At 45.6% G+C, this 18,625-nt stretch overlaps 1 protein-coding gene across 10 annotated transcripts in view; it reads right to left on the reverse strand.

The window, feature by feature from the left end:
- The window catches only part of ADD1 (adducin 1), a 251,869-nt gene that overhangs the window by 141,535 nt on the left and 91,709 nt on the right, over window positions 1–18,625 (reverse strand). For all 10 annotated transcript variants that reach the window (XM_033950494.1, XM_033950510.1, XM_033950502.1 and 7 more), the window contains exon 9: window positions 7,286–7,462. In XM_033950494.1, coding sequence (XP_033806385.1) covers window positions 7,286–7,462 — 177 coding nt within the window. The remainder of the gene's footprint in view (window positions 1–7,285; window positions 7,463–18,625) is intronic.

Raw genomic sequence — 18,625 nt, forward strand, 5'->3', positions numbered from 1 at the left:
CTCCTAGGGGGAAGGACACCAAGCTCCTGAAGGGACACAAAGCAGGCTGGCTCCACAGGTACTCGATGAGATTTGTCTGGGAGCACCAGTCCACCTATGTGAGACTTTATTCTTTCCCCGGAATAGAAAACCAAGAAGGGGACCTCCAAGCACTGAAGCCATGAAGAATTACAAATTTCCGATGGAAAAATACCCGAAAATAAAAAGAAGCAGGGCAGAGAACACCTTCTGAGTTTGCTTGGAGAAGGAAAACTGTTCTCCACTGCAGAAGGGTAGGAGTTCAAGATCTTAGAGTGATACCAGTCTGTAGTTTCGTAGGAATCAACAGCTAAAGTACGGACTCATGCGTATATGTAACAGAACAGTGCTGAGGATTTAAAAAGCCTGTGCACAGTTGGGTCCTCTCCCAGATCCAGGGCCGCTATCTTTTCAGCCTCTGGCGTCTCCAAGAGTGAGGCTAAATTGTCATCAGACTGGTCCCCCGTCACTGGAGCATGGCTTTGCTGCGGGCTACAGGTGCTCTGAGCAGAAGAAAATCTGGTGCTACAGCTGCCAAGACCCCAGAGGGGTTAATGCGGCCATTGTTGAAAAATTTCAGAGCAAACCCTTGACCAGGACGCTCTGAGGGCCTCTGCAGGCATTCCTGTGTCTCCTCCTGGGTTTTCCCAGTAATGGCACGGCTTTTCTTTGCTGGGGTTGCACAGCTGGCATTTCCCAGCTCTGATCAGAATTTCTGACCTTAGATTCGGATTGACTGGAACCTCAAACCACCAGAGGGACTAGGGAAGGCTAAGCCCATGGCTTCTGCCCCTCACATGCAGTGCTGCATGTGGAACATGGACGGTGTCAGGCCAGGCATCCACCACAAATCTGGTATGAATCCAGAGTATCCTGGCCAGAGAAGCCCATCTAACCTGATTTTGAGCAAAATCAAGGTGTTTTGAGGCAGAAAAAGGCTTTTATAAAAATAATAATTAAAAAAATTAAAAAAAAAAAATCTGGAAATCCAAGATGGCCACAACAGTAGCAATTTAACAGTCCGTGGGAGCTACACTGGAGGTCCAAAACCAGCGATTTTAGGAGTGGGCAACCTTGGCTCTTGCCCCAGAACCCCACAAAAAAAAACAAACAAACAAAAAACCCTCCTCCCCAATGATTTTGTTTTGTGGGCAGTCAGCTCTGTACTCGCTGTCATGTTTGTGCTGAATGCTACCTAGGCTGACACTGCAGCCATCTAAAGGGGAGAACCTCTGCCTCAGGCAACCCTGGAAACCGGACTGCTTGCTTCTTTGAACTGTCTCTCACTCCCTCCAGTGGGAATAAGACCTCAGCCCCTCACCGCGTGTGTTGGGGGGAGGATATACAGTTGGTTATGATCCTAGAGAATCATCACGGAGCTGTGCAGCCTGCACTCAAGCCCACTGCGGACAGAACCTGGGGCGAGTCTAGTTCCCAAGGGGATCGGTCCTCGAGCTCCCAAACTATTAGTGCTGGTTGGCGAAGCACCCTACGATGCAGGTGACCCTTTGACTATAGACATCAGACCTCAAAATCTGTGTTTTCCCATAATCAGAGATGTCCAGGGATTCAAGACAAAGTTAGACAAGTTCCTAATAAACAAAGTCGTATACTAGTAAGGCTAGTCTCAGTTAGGGCACTGGTCTTTGACAAAAGGGCCGCTGCGTGAGCGGACTGCTGGGCACGATAGACCAATGATCTGACCCAACAGTGGCATCTCTTATGTTAGTGACCGGGAGCCTCTGCAGCACTAAAAAGCCTCTGGACTGGATGATAATTTCTTTCTTTTTTTTTTTTTTTTTTTTGGGGGGGGGTATTAACACAAGTAGACAGGTTCCTACTACCTCACATGTGGGTAAATAACTGAGGAATGCAGGACAGACAAGGGAGGCGGAATGAAAAAATGCAAATGAGGTTCTATACACACCCTGCATATGAAGATGCATATACCCACTGGTTCAAGTCTGATGTTCCTATTGAATTAAAAAGCACAGTTACTTACTGTAACAGGTGTTATCCAGGGACAGCAGGCAACTATTCTCACATGTGGGTGACGTCATCCGACGGAGCCCCGATGCGGACGCCTCACAAGCGGACTTACTTGAAGAAACTAGAAGTTTCGAGTCGCCCGCACCGCGCAGGCGCAAGTGCCTTCCCGTCCAGCACAGGGCATGTCACCTCAGTTCAGATAGCTAGCAGAGAAGCCAATCAGGGGAGGTGAGTGGGTTGTGAGAATAGCTGCCTGCTGTCCCTGGATAACACCTGTTACGGTAAGTAACTATGCTTTATCCCAGGACAAGCAGGCAGCCTCACATGTGGGTGACCTCCAAGCTAACCAGAATGGGATGGTGGGAGTATTGGCAACTTAGGAGAATAAATTTTGTAATACTGTTTGGCCAAACTGTCCATCCCGTCTGGAGAAAGTATCCAGACAATAGTGAGAAGTGAAGGTATGAACCGAGGACCAAGTAGCAGCCTTGCAAATTTCCACAATAGGTGTAGATCTGAGGAAAGCTACTGAAGCTGCCATTGCCCTGACTTTATGGGCTGTGACTTTACTGTGAAGGGGTAATCCAGCCTGGGCACAGCAGAATGATATACAAGCCGCCATCCAATTGGAGATGGTACGCTTAGAAATAGGATGTCCCAATTTATTTGGATCAAAGGAGACAAAAAGTTGAGGAGCAGTTCTGTGTGGTTTGGTACGTTTCAAGTAGAAGGCCAAAGCACATTTACAGTCCAGAGTATGAAGAGCTGATTCTCCAGGGTGAGAATGAGGCATTGGAAAAAAACACTGGAAGTACGATGGATTGGTTGAGATGAAATTCTGAGACCACTTTAGGTAGGAAGAACCACCTTATCATGATGGAACACAGTGAAAGGTGGGTCAGTAACTAAAGCTTGTAGCTCACTAACTCGTCGAGCAGAAGTGGGGGCAATGAGAAACACCACTTTACAAGTGAGATACTTCAGATGAGCCTTATCAATTGGTTCAAATGGAGGCTTCATGAGTTGAGAAAGGACAACATTGAGGTCCCAAACCACAGGAGGCGGTTTGAGAGGAAGTTTGACATTGAAAAGTCCTTTCATGAATCTGGAAACCACCGGATGAGCAGAAAGGGGTTTCCCTTCAATAGGCTGATGAAAAGCTGCAATTGCACTGAGATGGATTCGTATGGATGTAGACTTGAGGCCAGAATTGGATAAGTGCAAATGATAGTCCAAAACAGAAGATAAAGAGGAATGCTGAGGCTCCTTATGATGAGAAAAACACCATGTAGAAAACCTAGTCCATTTTTGGTGATAGCATTGTCTAGTGGTAAGCTTTCTAGAAGCTTCTAAAATGTCTCTTACAGATTGAGAAAACTGAAGAGGGGTTATGTTGAGAGGTACCAAGCTGTCAGGTGCAGAGAATGTAGGTTGGGATGAAGCAGAGATCCCTGACTCTGTGTAAGCAGAGAAGGAAAAACTGGTAGAACGTATGGCTCCCTGCTGCTGAGCTGAAGTAGAAGGGAGTACCAGGGTTGCCTCGGCCTTCGAGGAGCGATTAGAATCATGGTGGCATGATCGTTCTTCAACTTGACCAGAGTCTTGAGAATGAGAGGAAAAGGAGGGAATGCGTATAGGAAAAGACTCGTCCATTCCAGAAGAAAAGCATCTGCCTCGAGGCTGTGAGGAGAGTATATCCTGGAGCAGAACTGAAGCAGTTTGTAGTTGTGGGGAGCTGCAAAGATATCTATCTGAGGCATTCTCCACTGTGAGAAAATGTGATGAACAGGTGAGGAATGGAGTGTCCATTCGTGGGTTGCAGGAGACTCTGTCCCTCCCTGTTTGTTGACATAATACATGGCCACTTGGTTGTCCGTGCGAATGAGGACTACTGAATAGTGAAGGAGATGTTGAAAAGCATGTAGAGCTTTGAGGATCGCTCTGAGTTCCAACTGATTGATATGACACTGACGATCTATACTGGTCCAGAGGCCTTGAGTACGGAGACCATCGATATGAGCGCCCCAAGCGTAGGTTGAAGAGTCTGTCGTGAGGACCTTCTGATGAGGGGGCGTTTGAAAAAGCAAGCCTCTGGAAAGATTGGAAGAGAGCATCCACCAACAGAGAGACTGCTTCATAGAAGGAGTGACTGTGATGTGTCGAGAAAGAGGATCGCAAACCTGTGTCCATTGAGATGCCAGGGTCCACTGAGGAATTCTGAGGTGAAGTCTGGCAAAAGGAGTCGCGTGTACTGTGGAGGCCATGTGACCCAGAAATACCATCATGTATCTCGCCGAGATGGAAGAGCGGGAAGACACTGTGTGACAAAGTTGTAGAAGAGCTTCCAGACGTTGTTGAGGGAGGAATGCTCTGAGTTAGAAAGTGTCCAGAACAGCTCCAATAAATTATAGAGTCTGTGAGGGTTGAAGTTGAGATTTGGGAAAGTTGATTTCGAATCCCAAACTTTGTAGGAACCAGATAGTCCGTTGGGTCGCTACAATAACCCCTTAAGATGTGGAATCTTTGATGAGCCAGTCGTCTAGATAGGGAAATACCTGAAGACCTTGATTCCGTAGAGCTGCTGCTACCACTACCAGGCACTTGGTGAACACTCTGGGAGACGAGGCCAGGCCGAAAGGTAGAACTCTGTATTGGTAATGCAGATTCCCCATCCAAAATCTGAGGTATTGATGGGAGGCTGGATGGATTGGAATATGAGTATAGGCCTCCTTGAAATCCAGAGAGCATAACCAATCGTTCTGCTCGAGAACGGGATAAAGAGATACCAGGGACAACATTCATAGTAACATAGTAGATGACGGCAGATAAAGACCTGAATGGTCCATCCAGTCTGCCCAACCTGATTCAATTTAAATTTTTTTTTTTTTTTTTAAATTTTTTCTTCTTACTATTTCTGGGCAAGAATCCAAAGCTTTACCCGGTACTGTGCTTGGGTTCCAACTGCCGAAATCTCTGTTAAGACTTACTCCAGCCCATCTACACCCTCCCAGCCATTGAAGCCCTCCCCTGCCCATCCTCCACCAAACGGCCATTCAGACACAGACCGTGCAAGTCTTCCCAGTAACTGGCCTAGTTCAATATTTAATATTATTTTCCGATTCTAAATCTTCTGTGTTCATCCCACGTTTCTTTGAACTCAGTCACAGTTCGAGAGCCCTGAGATCCAGAATGGGTCGCAGATCGCCCGTCTTCTTCAGAACAAGGAAGTAATGGGAGTAAATGCTCCTGTTCTGCAGTCGAAGCGCACAGGCTGCGGCCGAGCGGCCCATCCCGAAGAACGGACGGAAGACAAAACAATTTATTTATTTATTTTTTAAACTAAACTAATGAAAACAAAATAAAAGAGTGATTCGTGAAGAAAAAACACCAACCGTGGTCGTAGAGAAGGCAAAAAGTGAACGAAGTTGAACGCAGAGAGTCAAAGACGGACTTCTCGGCTCCGCGGAAAACTAAGCACTGAGGAGACGCGCCCTGCGCTGGACAGGAAGGCACTTGCGCATGCGCGGTGAGGGCGACTCGAAACTTCTAGTTTCTTCAAGCAAGTCTGCTTGTGAGGCATCCGCATCGGGGCTCCATCGGATGACGTCACCCACATGTGAGAATAGCTGCCTGCTTGTCCTGGGATAAAACTATTTTATTTTATTTATTTATTTAAAAGACTTATAGCCCACTTAAGCCTAAGCAAGTTACAAAATACATACAAATTCAAAACATTAAAAAGTAATCTAATAAAACATACTATTTAAATCACAAGTCCATTAATTACTTCATTTCTTTCAATCACTACTTTACATTTACTCAGAAAGCCTCTATTAAAAAAAGATGTTTTCAAATTTTTGTTTAATTCTCTATATTAGTTCCAAAACCATATTATTGCTAAAATTAATACTATATCATGTTAATTTACTGGAATTCTCTACTCTGTGGCATTATGCATAATTGTTCTATTGCATACTCTAGGGCAGTGGTTCCCAACCCTGTCCTAGATGACAACCAGCCAGTCACTTTTTCGAGATAGCTCTAATGAATATGCATGAGAGAGATTTGCATATAATGGAGTTGATAGGAATGCATATTCATTAAGGCTATTCTGAAAACCTGACTGGCTGATGGTCCTCCAGGACAGGGTTGGGTAACACTGTTCTAGGAATTTTATACCCTAGCTTTCTTTTTTTGTTATCAGCCTTGAATCCTGAGTGGGTATAGGCAGAATATAAGAGATGAATGTATAATTTGCTTATGATTTGTACAGAAATAGCCACTATCGTCTTACCAACTCTTTAGACTCAGCCATAAAATGTGGCAAAACCCTTCGTAAACTAGACCTGTATGCCCCTTTATCTTTAGGTATGTACTTTAGTTACATACAATTAAATTTTAGAGAGAATTTAATAACAGCTTTCTGTGTGTATTTAGCGTTATAATTTTAAAACAGTAAGGATATAAATTATGATAAACAGCTATTCTTTATGTTATCTTTCCTAGAACTCAGGCTCCAATATTAAAGGCAATTTAAGCAGACAGGAAACAGTCAAACCAACTTAAACTGCCTGTGGCCTAACCCCTGATATTCAGTAGCACTAAAATGGGCAGTGCCACTAAATATTGGTCCTAACTGCCCATACAAAAAATTGGATGGGCAATTCAGGAATGGTACAAGAGGCAGTGCTGGGGAGGAGTCAGCAATTATACAGGTGTCAAAAATATGCAAGCAAATTTAAGACAGCTCAAAAGCTGTCCTAATTTGGCTCATTTAGCTATGTAGGTGTTGGTGCTGAATATTGCCGGCACATGTATAATTTTTTTTGTAGTCCCCACAATCCCCCTCTTGGACTCACCAAAAAGCCCCCCACCCCCACCTTGTGGTCTAGATAGGTCACTGTGAGAGAGGTTGTGGCAGCTATTTTCTCAAGCCAGCTGCAAGACTCAGGAGCAAGGAGGCTTTGCTTCTGTCCTTAACACCCCATTGGACTATTAGAAAGCAAAGGTAGGCCCGGGGGACCTACCTACCTACTTATTTAAACTGTGCAGGTTTTTTTTTTGGGGGGGGGCAGGCACTGTGGAACAATTTATCCCTGAATTTCCACTGCCAATTCCTGCATATCACCTAGTTCTGAATATCCAAGGCTAAATTAACTGGTGACCACCTGCATTTTAAAAAAACACTGACCACCACTGGCTGAATTTTGGCCAATCAGATAATTAGAAAAAGTTATGTTTATATAACAATAAAAAGACCATATGTTATGCCACTTACCAGATTATCAAGCATACGCATAAGGGCTTCAAACTCCTGCTCTCCAATCTGCCACTTTGGATGTGATCCGCTGCCATCACCTCCTGAGGACTCAGAGGAACGGGATTTTGCTTTATATTTCCCTGGGTCTAACAGCACTAAGTTGTCAGGTCCTCCTGCACTAGCCATTGTACGTACCTTAAAATCAAGATCATCAAAATGTTATCAAAGTCTTTCTAAATCAATTACAGCAAGCTGAATATAGAACAGCTCTCAGAGGGTAATTTTCAAGGTCAGTCAGACAAGAGAGAAAATGCAATGACAGATTAGATTCTTACCTAGATAATCTGGGTTCTGTTAGGATACACAGGAATCAGTACATGAGCTGTAGATTTCCATTTCCTGCAAAACTGTAGAAGAGTATCACTTTAAGAACTTGAAACTCCTCCCCTTCTGTAGTGGAGAACAGCACCCTCCTCAGTTGGTATGTACCAAAGCAATCAAACTCCACTGAAACATAAGAAAGGAGACGGAGAGGCATGGGGAACTTCACTGGCAACAAATATTCTGCTCTGAAACTTATGAAATAAAATAATTAATAAACAACGAGCAAACAGTGAACAATAAACCACGCACATAAGTAACTAAGAGCCAATCTGCTAATTGCAACAAGCATGGGTTAAAGAACCCTCCCAAGGGGAAAGAGAAAAGGAAACCCTTGGTCCTGTAATAAAGTTTCTGCTTAATCTTAGATACAGTAGAAGAGGTTCTGAGATGAACACCAGCAATATCCAAGGCAGAAATTAGGCAAATCACAAAAATCTGCATAGGGAGGATAGTAAGGATTCCGGTGTATCTTAAAAGAACCCAGATCACTGAGGTAAGAACCTAATCTGTCGTTCTGTTGTGGATGCACAGGAGTCCATACTTGAGCTGACGTATCAAAGCAGTGTCATACATCTGGGGTGGGGGGAGGAGACAAATGAGCCTGCCTTTAGAACAGAGGACCCGAAGGCGGCATCCTCTCGAGCCACCACACCCACTCTGTAGAACTTTTTTAAAGTATGCAGAGTAGTTCAAGTAGATGCTCTACAGATTTCATCAGACGAAACAGCCCGAGACTTTGCCCAGATCGTTACACCTCTTGTGGAATGTGCTGCAAGAAAAATAGGTGGCTGTTTCCCTGCAAAAAATGTAGGAAGATGACGTTGCCATGCAGATCCATCTAGCAATGGATGCCTTGGAAGCTGGCCTTCCCTGTTTCGAATGACTGGTAAGCACAAAAAGATGATCAGAAAGCATAAAGTCATTACACTTCTCCCTCCGTATCCACGGGGGTTAGGGGCAGACAAATGCCTGTATCTTGGTGTTGTATACAGACCGCCAAGACAACAGGAAAACATAGATATAGAACTAATCGAAGACAGAGACCATCACTCTGCGTGGAGACACGGTGTTGTTAGGGGATTTCAATATGCCTGATGCAGATTGGAACAAACTTGCCGCTACGACCAGCGGCAGCAGAAGGCTACTAACCTCCATAAAGGGAGCACAACTCAAACAGATGGTATTGGAGCCCACTAGGGATCAGGCGATACTGGACCTGGTACTCACCAACGGAGAAAGTGTCACAGAGGTTTCGGTAGGCGATACGTTGGCCTCCAGTGACCACAACATGGTGTGGTTTCACCTCAGGAAATAATTCACTAGATCTAACACATCCACAAAGGTCCTCAACTTTAAGGGCACTAACTTCAAAAGCAAGGGTGATTTCGTCTATCGGGCGCTGCAAAACCAGGCCGCAACAGATAATGTAGAGGTAATGTGGTCAGCTCTGAAATCTACCCTACATGAAGCAACCAACCTCTATATAAAAACTGTAAGTAAACGGCAGAGGAACAATAAACCTCAGTGGTTCTCTGCGGAGATCTTGGACTTCGTAAAAAAGAAGAAAAGAGCATTTAGCTCCTGCAAACAACCAGGAAAACAAGAGACTAAAGAAGACTATCTGGTCAAGTCTAGAGCTGTCAAAACAGCATTCAGAGAGGCCAAACTCCGGATGGAAGAAAATCTAGCAAAGAACATTAAAAAGGGGGATAAATCCTTCTTTGGGTATATTAGTGACAGAAAAAGGAACACAGATGGAATAGTGCGCCTTAGGAAACCAGACGGAAATTATGTAGAATCGGACTCCGATAAAGCCAAACTACTAAATGAATACTTTTGCTCAGTCTGTACCTGCGAGGCACCAGGATCCAGTCTGCAGCTGCAGACAAGGGAAAGCTCGGAAGACCCGTTTTGAGATTTTGAGTTTTACGTTCAGCAGCGTCTACTATGAACTTTCAAAGCTCAAAGTGAACAAAGCCATGGGACCAGACAAACTACATCCCAGGGTGCTTAGGGAGTTGAGAGATGTCCTGGCGGAACCGTTATCCGCGCTCTTCAATCTTTCCCTAAGTACAGGAAGAGTCCCATTGGACTAGAAAACAGCTAACGTCATTCCACTTCACAAAAAGGGATGCAGGACGGAGGCTGCAAATTACAGACCGGTGAGTCTCACATCGATAGTGAGTAAAATTATGGAAACACTAATCAAACACAAATTAGATATGATCCTGAACGATGAGAATCTACGAGATCCCCATCAACATGGATTTACAAAGGGAAGGTCCTGCCAATCCAATCTGATCAACTTCTTTGACTGGGTAACGAAAAAGCTGGATATGGGGGAGTCCCTGGACATCGTGTACTTGGACTTCAGTAAGGCTTTTGATAGTGTCCCACACCGCAGGTTATTGAGCAAGATGAGTTCGATGGGATTAGGAGAAACATTAACTGCATGGGTAAAAGACTGGCTCAGAGGTAGACTTCAGAGGGTGGTGGTGAACAGTACTCTCTCCAAAACGTCGGAAGAGATCAGTGGAGTGCCGCAGGGCTCGGTCTTGGGTCCGATCCTATTTAATATCTTCGTAAGGACCTGGCTCAGGGGCTTCGAGGTAAAATTACATTATTCGCCATTGACGCCAAACTATGCAACATAGTAGGCAAAAGCACAGTGCCCGACTGTATGACACAGGACCTACTCTTACTGGAACATTGGTCCTCAACTTGGCAACTAAGTTTTAATGCCCAAAAGTGTAAGGTCATGCACCTTGGCAGCAGAAATCCATGCAGAACTTACACCCTAAATGGTGAGACCTTAGCAAGAACTGCAGCAGAATGAGACTTGGGAGTGATCATTAGTGAAGACTGCCAATCAAGTGGAGAACGCTTCATCCAAGGCTAGACAAATGCTGAGTTGTATCCGAAGAAGTTTTGTCAGCCGGAAGCCCGAAGTTATAATGCTGTTGTACAGATCCATGCTGAGACCTCATCTGGAATATTGTGTACAATTCTGGAGACCACATTATCAAAAGGATGTGCTGAGAATTGAATCGGTTCAGCGAATGGCCACCAGGATGGTCTCAGGACTCAAGGATCTCCCGTATGAGGAACGGCTGGGTAAGTTGCAGCTTTACTCATTTGAGCAACGTAGAGAAAGGGGAGACATGAATGAGACGTTCAAATATGTCATGGGCCATATTGAGGTAGAAGAGGATATCTTTTTTCTTAAAGGACCTAAGGCAACAAGAGGACATCCGTTGAAACTCAGGGGTGGGAGATTTCATAGTGACACCAGAAGTATTTCTTCACTGAAAGGGTGGTTGATCATTGGAATGGTCTTCCATTGCAGGTAATTGAGGCCAGCAGCGTGCTGGATTTTAAGAGAAAATGGGATAAGCATATGGAATCACTTCAAGGAAGAAATTAGGGGGTGGGTCATTAGAATGGGCAGACTTGTTGGGCCGTGGCCCTTTTCTGTCGTCATCTTCTATGTTTCTTTGAGCTGGCCCATAAATATTTAAAAAACGCAAATAATATTCGGGCCGGTTCTGCCCCTAACCCCTGCTCCCCCTGGCTATTTTAAGCCCTGTAAGCCCCCCCTTAAGCCTTACCTGGTGGTCTAGCAGGTTTTCGGGGCAGGAGCGATCTTCCCACACTCCTGCCCTGTGCAGATCGCTCACAGGAAATGGCTGCCTTGAGCTCCCGTAGTCTTTCGAGCCATATCCTATGAGCAATCTGCATGGGGCAGGAGCGTGGGAAGATTGCTTCTGCTCCAAAAACCCGCTAGACCACCAGGTAAGGGGGGCTTACAGGGCTTAAAATAGCCTGAAAAATTAAAATGTGTTTTTTGGTTTAAAATCGCAAATAACCGAATCCACGGATGCTGAAACCGCAGATTTGGAGGGGGAAGTGTAGTTCTCTCCAGCTATATAAACAGGGCCCAGCGCACATCCAGCTTGCACAAAAGCTTGTCCTGTTTGGTAGAACTCGTAGGTTGAAAAGCGAGCAAATGGAGTTCCTGATGGCCTAGAAAGTGAAAACCATTTTCGGAAGAAAGGATGGAACTGCACACAAAGAAATACCCAACTCTGTGAAATGGAGAAACAGTTCCCTGCAGGAGAGGGTCTGTAATTCTGAGATCCTTCTTACTGAGACCATGGCAATCAAAAACACTGTCTGGACTGTAAGATCAAGCAAGGAAGCCTCCGAAAGAGGCTCATAAGAAGAACGAGTCAAGCTCTACAAGACCACATTGAGGTCCCATGACAAGAATGGTCTGCACAACTGGAGTCTCAGCTTGAGAGCCCCCCCTCAAAATCCAAGTGATATCCGGGTGAGAATCCAGAGATTGCAGGCTACTCCGAGCCCAAAAGCATAAGATAACGGCTATCTGCAGTTTGAGGGACGAAACCGCAAGTCCCTTTTTGAGACCGGCTTGCAGGAAAGCAAGGATCAATGGAATGGAAGCTCTCTCTGACTCCACCTGCTCCTTGACACACCATAAATGGAAGGTCTTCCAAGTCGTAGCATAAGCCGCAACCGTCACAGGATTCTTATCCCTAAGGAGAGTCGTAACCATAACCTCCAAATAACCCTTCCAAATCAAGGCCACACACTTAAGAGCTATGTCATAACACCAAAGCATTCTGATTTCTCCATCAGAACCGAGCCTTGACTGAGGAGCCCTGGATGTGCAGGCAGTCTTAGGGACCTGCCTCTCCGCATATGCACCAGATCTGCATACTAAGGTCTTCGGGGTCAGACCAGACCCTGATGGGTCGCTCTCCAGGAGATGTTTCGACCTACCATGGCATACAGTGGAAATACATAGAGAAGCAGATCTGTGAGCCAGGGATGCACCAGGGTGTCCAGTCATGTGCTTCCTCTGCTTAACTGTAGAAGCTGCAAGGTTTGAAAGAGGGGGGAATAGCCCCCCCCCTCACCTCATTGGTGCTCCTTTCATTTCCCTTCACCTACCCACTGTCTTTTTCTGTCTCTGCATCATCTGGTGACTTCATGGTTTGAAAGAGGGGAGGACTTGCTTGCCCCTCCCCCCACTGATGCTACTTTTCTTTCCCTACCGGTGGTCTTCTCTTGCTCCCACATCATGTCATGATTTCAAAGTTTAAAAGAAGGGGTCATAGCCGTCCCCCCCCCTCACCGGTGCTTCTTTCCTTTCCCTTCACCCACCCATGGTCTTTTCCTGTTTGCACATCATCTGGTGACTTCAAGGTTTGAAAGTGGAAATGGGGTGGGGGAGGATCATCACAGATCAATCAGGCACACTGTAAAGTTTCCCTTTGTATTGGAAATATTAAGAGATGAAACAGCCCACAGTGAAAGGGCCATGAAGAAACAGCTGCGATGAATTGTCCCATGCTGAAAGGACCACTCTGAAACGGCCATACTGAATAATCCTATTGCCCGCTGAGAGAGCCTGCAAGTGAAGTTCCACCCACTAGAACCACATCCATGCTTCCAAGCGAAGGGAAGCACTTCTAGTGCCACCCTGTTTGTTCACGTAAGACACCACAGTGATGTTGTCCGAAAACATCCCAACTGCTTTCCCCGTCAGAACTGCAACTGAAGCAAGGCCAATTGAATGGCTCAGAGTTCCAGACAACTGATGAACCATTTGCTCTCCGATGGAGACCACTTGCCCTGGAGAGGATGACCACAGCAGAGCCCCCCCCCCCCCCCCCCAGCTACTGAGGCTAGCATTGGTCATGAGGGTCACCCACGAGTTGATTCTGAGAGGTATGCCCCTCGCCAAGTTCAAGAACCCAGTGGTCAGACAAGATCTGTTCCCATTTTTCCCAGAATGCCTACAGCCAACCTCTAATATGAGAAGGAGAACAGTCTTCCTGGCATCATTGCTGCTTCTTAGAAAATCAAGCAACTGAAGGAATCCATGGTGGGCTGGCGCCTATAGCTGCCAAATCTCTGCCTGAACCCCTGAAAGGACCACTGAGAAGAGTAGCCAGAGGAAAATTGGCAAGACCTAGAGGCACGAAAATTGACTACTGCCCAAGGCAGGACAACGGCGCATACTATCCAGAAGGGATTTGAGACAACAATCCACCACATTGGCCATGAGGTAGTCTAGCCCTTTGCCAAACAGCATCTGCCCTTGAAGGGTAATTTTTTGAGAGAGGCCTTGGTGGCTGAGTCACCCACCCACTGATCCAGAGCATCTATCTGATGGGCAGAAATGGAGTAAGCCGAAACTTTACTTAGGACCCCAATAATATCGTAAAGAGCACCGGCCACATAATCCACACCCTCCTTAAACATGTGGGGACAGAAACCCTAAGCTCTGAGGAACCATTCCACAGTCTGGTATGGCATGATTGCACTACGAAGGAGACAGCTGCTGCGGCTTTGATACCCAAAGCCTGCAGTTCAAACTGACTTTTCAGGATTGCATCTGCCCTGCTGTCCTGTGCATCCCTCAGCATCTCTCCACCTTCACTAAGAAGGGAGGAGTGCTTGATCACCTGTGCCACTGCAGAGTTTACCTTCAGCTAGACAAAACACTGCTGGAAGTCTGGAGACATTGGACAGAGCTGAGTCATAGCTTAGGATACCTTTAAAGAGAGCCTTCAGGTGTTTCCCATTGTTCAGTGACCAAGAAGGTAAGATCTAGATGAGAAGGAAAAAAGTTAATCTGTGCATTAGTGCTGCAAATGATGGAGTACTGTGCAGTGGAGGGCTGCTGGGCATCGAGCTTCAATAAAGGACAGAGTGTCAGAAATGACATGGAAAACTGAAGCTGATCTGAAAAGGTGATATACAGTGGGATCATCACTGTGATCCGTCGCTGCTCCTGCCCCCTGGATGCTCGACCCCATCAGGTATTCCAAATCATGTACTGTCGCATGAGAGCCTTGCAATAATAACGGCATGGAAAAGAACTTCCAATTATCCCAGTCCTGCTCCAAAGGATCACTGACACTGGGAGCCAGAGTGGTAGGCGGGGATGCCTGCCTCAGAGAAGCATCCCTCTTAGGCGGAGCAGGCATATCCAAAGGCAGTGCAACACTTCCTGGTCCCATTAAGTAGGCTTTCCATTAAAGACTGACATAATTGGAGAAGCCTTACATCAAGCAACCTGCAGCTCCTTCTGTAACCCAGACTGGAACAGAAGAGATGAATCAATCGCCAACACGTGCTTGCATTTTGCCCCATAACTGCTCGGCTCATCCAAGCATGATATCTTCCCCTTAGACCAGCTTTTCTGGGATTTCGGGGGTTCCAAGGTCTTGAAGAACTGAGTGGGGGCCAATTCCAAAGTTCCCACCCCTTCCTCCTGCATCCCACGGCACATGGAACATGGCCACTCCTCAACTGGCAACTCTGCGCAATCAATGCGGGATCCAGGAATTGAAAGACCCAGGGCATCTATTAAAGGCAGTCACTAGCAAAGATGAGCATTTTTGAAGCAGAAAAAACAAGTTTTAAATTAAGATTGCTAAAAATCCAAGATGGCTGCCATAAAAAAAATTGTGCCAAAAACAGGCATTTGGCGACCGTAAAAAAATTTGGGTTTTTGAGGAGCAGAATCAGAGTTCTAACCCCAGAAACCACTAAAACTGAAAACTACCCCCCCACACACACAAAGCTCCCCACAGGGAATAATAAGACTACTCACTGTGAATTCAGGTGCCTGTTTGTCTGAATCAGTCTGGTTGCAGGGAAGAGATTTCTGCCTCAGAATTGCACATACATCAACCGTCAAAGGAATTGTTCAGGTTGCCGGTTGGCTGGATCACGACCAATGCCTCACACCCCCGAGATTCCTCACAGCAATGGGGGAAGAAATTATGTAATTAGCTCCCTGATATCCAGGGGCCACACAGCCTGTGCTTGAGCCTCCAATAAAATCAGCAGGTTAGCCACTCCAAGCTCCTAATGGGACCCCAAAGCAGGCTGGGCCCCCTTTCAGGCCACCAGCAGGAGACAGTGTATCCAGATTGTTCCCGAAGAGAGGCAGCGTGGGAGCCCTGCTCCGCCCCTCTCCCTGACCGAAAGGGAACATTTAAAAGAGCACAGCAACCAGCCGGGCCCCCTTTCAGGCCACCAGCGGGAGACAGCGTATCCAGATTGTTCCCGAAGAGAGGCAGCGTGGGAGCCCTGCTCCGCCCCTCTCCCTGACCGAAAGGGAACATTTAAAAGAGCACAGCGCCAACGGTGCTCAGCCGTTCGGTGCGCGACAAGTGCGCGCCTTTGTGAAGCGCCTGCAGTGACAACAGTTGGATTCTGAAGCTAACAAAATAACAGGCTCCAATCAGGTAATCACTTAGATTTAAGCACAACTAACTTGTTGCTATACCTTACCATACCTTGTTAAACTTAATTCGTGGGTAAACCTTGTTATACTTAATTTGTAAAACCTGTCCCCCGCCAGGATCAGGTTATCAGTTAGCTTCATTCTCAACTAACCTGCTGTACCTAGTTATATTTAACAGTTGGTATACCTTGCTATACTTAATCGGTTGGTTTTAACTTGTAATATTGTATATTACCTTGTAATATTACCTTGTAATATTGCTATACTTAATTTTGTTGGTTGTACCTTATAATATTGTAATTGTTGTATTCATCTCACACTATCCTGTTTAAACATCTAAGAGCACTAAGAACAACTCTCACCACTCAGGCATAGGCAATCCAAAGAGACAGATAACACCAACAGAGCAAAGAACTCCAGAACCAACACCCCTTTTTACACACAAAAATGGCAACACGCACATTTAAACTCATCCTAGTCCTACTACTGCTCTCCCTACTCATAGAGAAATGGAAAACTGCAGGATACCACACACATTCTATACCCATCCTCACAACAACACACAGACTGGTTCAACCCAACAGGAAAGTCCAACCCCCAGAACCCTGACACCTTGTCCATCATCCAACCACAAAAACATTCTCACAATCTGGGGAAAAAGACCCCCCAACAAAGCCTAAGACAAGACCACAAAAACTTCAAACACCTTCCAGAACACTAATCAACACACTAACTACTCACCCTCTCATAAAATTCACATCAATAGCATGCGCATATATGAATATACGATCTATCAACCCAAAGACAGAACTAATCAAAGACTGGCTGATCAAAGATAATCTAGGTTGCCTCTTCCTAGCCGAAACCTGGCTCACTTCTGACTCAGACCCTAGCATTATTGAATTCTGCCCAAACGGATACAAACTAAAGCTAGTATGTAGAGAAAAGAGAAGAGGAGGAGGTCTAGCAATCATTGCAAAAAACAACTTCAACATTAAAGTCCTAGCCATGCACTCCACCCTCCCACCTAGACCTTCTAGCCTGCCAACTTTCTGAGAACACTCTCACAGGAACTCTGAACTGCCTTCTCTGCTATGTCACACCAGGAAAATGGAACACCTCTAAACAAGAACTCGAAGAATTTATCCTCCAGCATTCCCTCTCCTCCACACATAACCTGATCCTAGGAGACATCAATCTCCACTTAGACCACACCTCCAAACAAGTAGCAGACATTCTTTCATACCTCAACACCCTATCTTACCAGATACTCAATCCCGAACCCACGCATGAAAAGGGCCATCAACTTGATATAGCCGCTTACACTTTCCCCAACCTTAACACACAAAACATCCACATCACCAACGGCTCATGGCATCCCACCTTATGGTCTGACCATTACAAGTACACCTTCACAATTAACTGGGTGCAGAATAACAACAAACCCACGCCACACACAACAAGCTTCAAGTCCAGAAAGAAAATCAATCCTACCACATTCTGGGACACAGTAGACCCAGAAATAGACCTAAACAATCCCAAAGGATTCATAAACACCTGGCGCTCCACAAGTGAATCCGCTTTAAACAAACTAGCACCACTAAAAACAAAAAATAAAATATGCAGACCATCAGACAAATGGTTTGACGCCGAACTCCTACACCTAAAAAGACAATGCAGACAATTAGAAAGGACATGAAAAAAACAGAAACAAGACCACACCAAAACAGAATGGAGACACCAAATCAAACAATACAAAATCAAACTGAAGGAAAAAAGAACAGACTACTACTCCAAACTCATTGGCACCGATAAACCGGACACAAAAAAACTTTTCAACCTTGTCAGAAATCTCACTGATACCAAACCCCACCTCGCCACCCTAGGAAACCAAACTCCAACAGCCTCCCAACTAGCGGACCATTTCAAACACAAAATCATCACAATCAGATCCACATTTAACAACTCTCGAAACATCTTAGAAGAGATACTAACAAAACCCACAAAAGACGAAGCCACCTCAGCAGATAGGATCTGGACCGACTTCCCAACGACACAATGGTCAGACCTAGACCGGCTGTTTAAAAAATACAGCAAATCTTCATGTGATTTGAACAATTGTCCTCCTTATCTACTAGCTACAGCGGCCACTAAATTCACAGCTGGTCTCACGCTATGGCTGCAAACTACCCTAAGGGAAGGTCAGTTCCCCCCGGAACTTGGCAAAATCATAATTACTCCCATACTAAAAGACCCCAAAGGCCCAATAGACAGCCCAACAAATTATAGACCAATCGCTTCTATACCTCTATACGTCAAACTCATAGAGGGTCTAGTAGCACAATATCTCGCCAATTACCTAGAAGACCACCACATCCTACACCCTACTCAATCCGGATTCAGAACCAATCACAGTACTGAAACACTTCTGGTTTCCCTACTAGACATAACCCGTCAGCACCTCAGCAAAGGAAATAAGTTACTAATCATCCAACTCGATCTTTCAGCAGCATTCGACTTAGTTGACCATTCCATACTACTCCAGATACTAGATGCCATAGGAATATCAGGTAATGTTCTCAACTGGTTCCAAGGATTCCTCAAAACAAGATCATACAGAGTCAAGTCAAATGATCTTCTATCCGACTCATGGTCTAACCCCTGCGGAGTTCCACAAGGATCCCCTC

The sequence above is a fragment of the Geotrypetes seraphini genome, chromosome 1 (genome assembly GCF_902459505.1).
Source record: "Geotrypetes seraphini chromosome 1, aGeoSer1.1, whole genome shotgun sequence".
Lineage (NCBI taxonomy): Eukaryota > Metazoa > Chordata > Amphibia > Gymnophiona > Dermophiidae > Geotrypetes > Geotrypetes seraphini.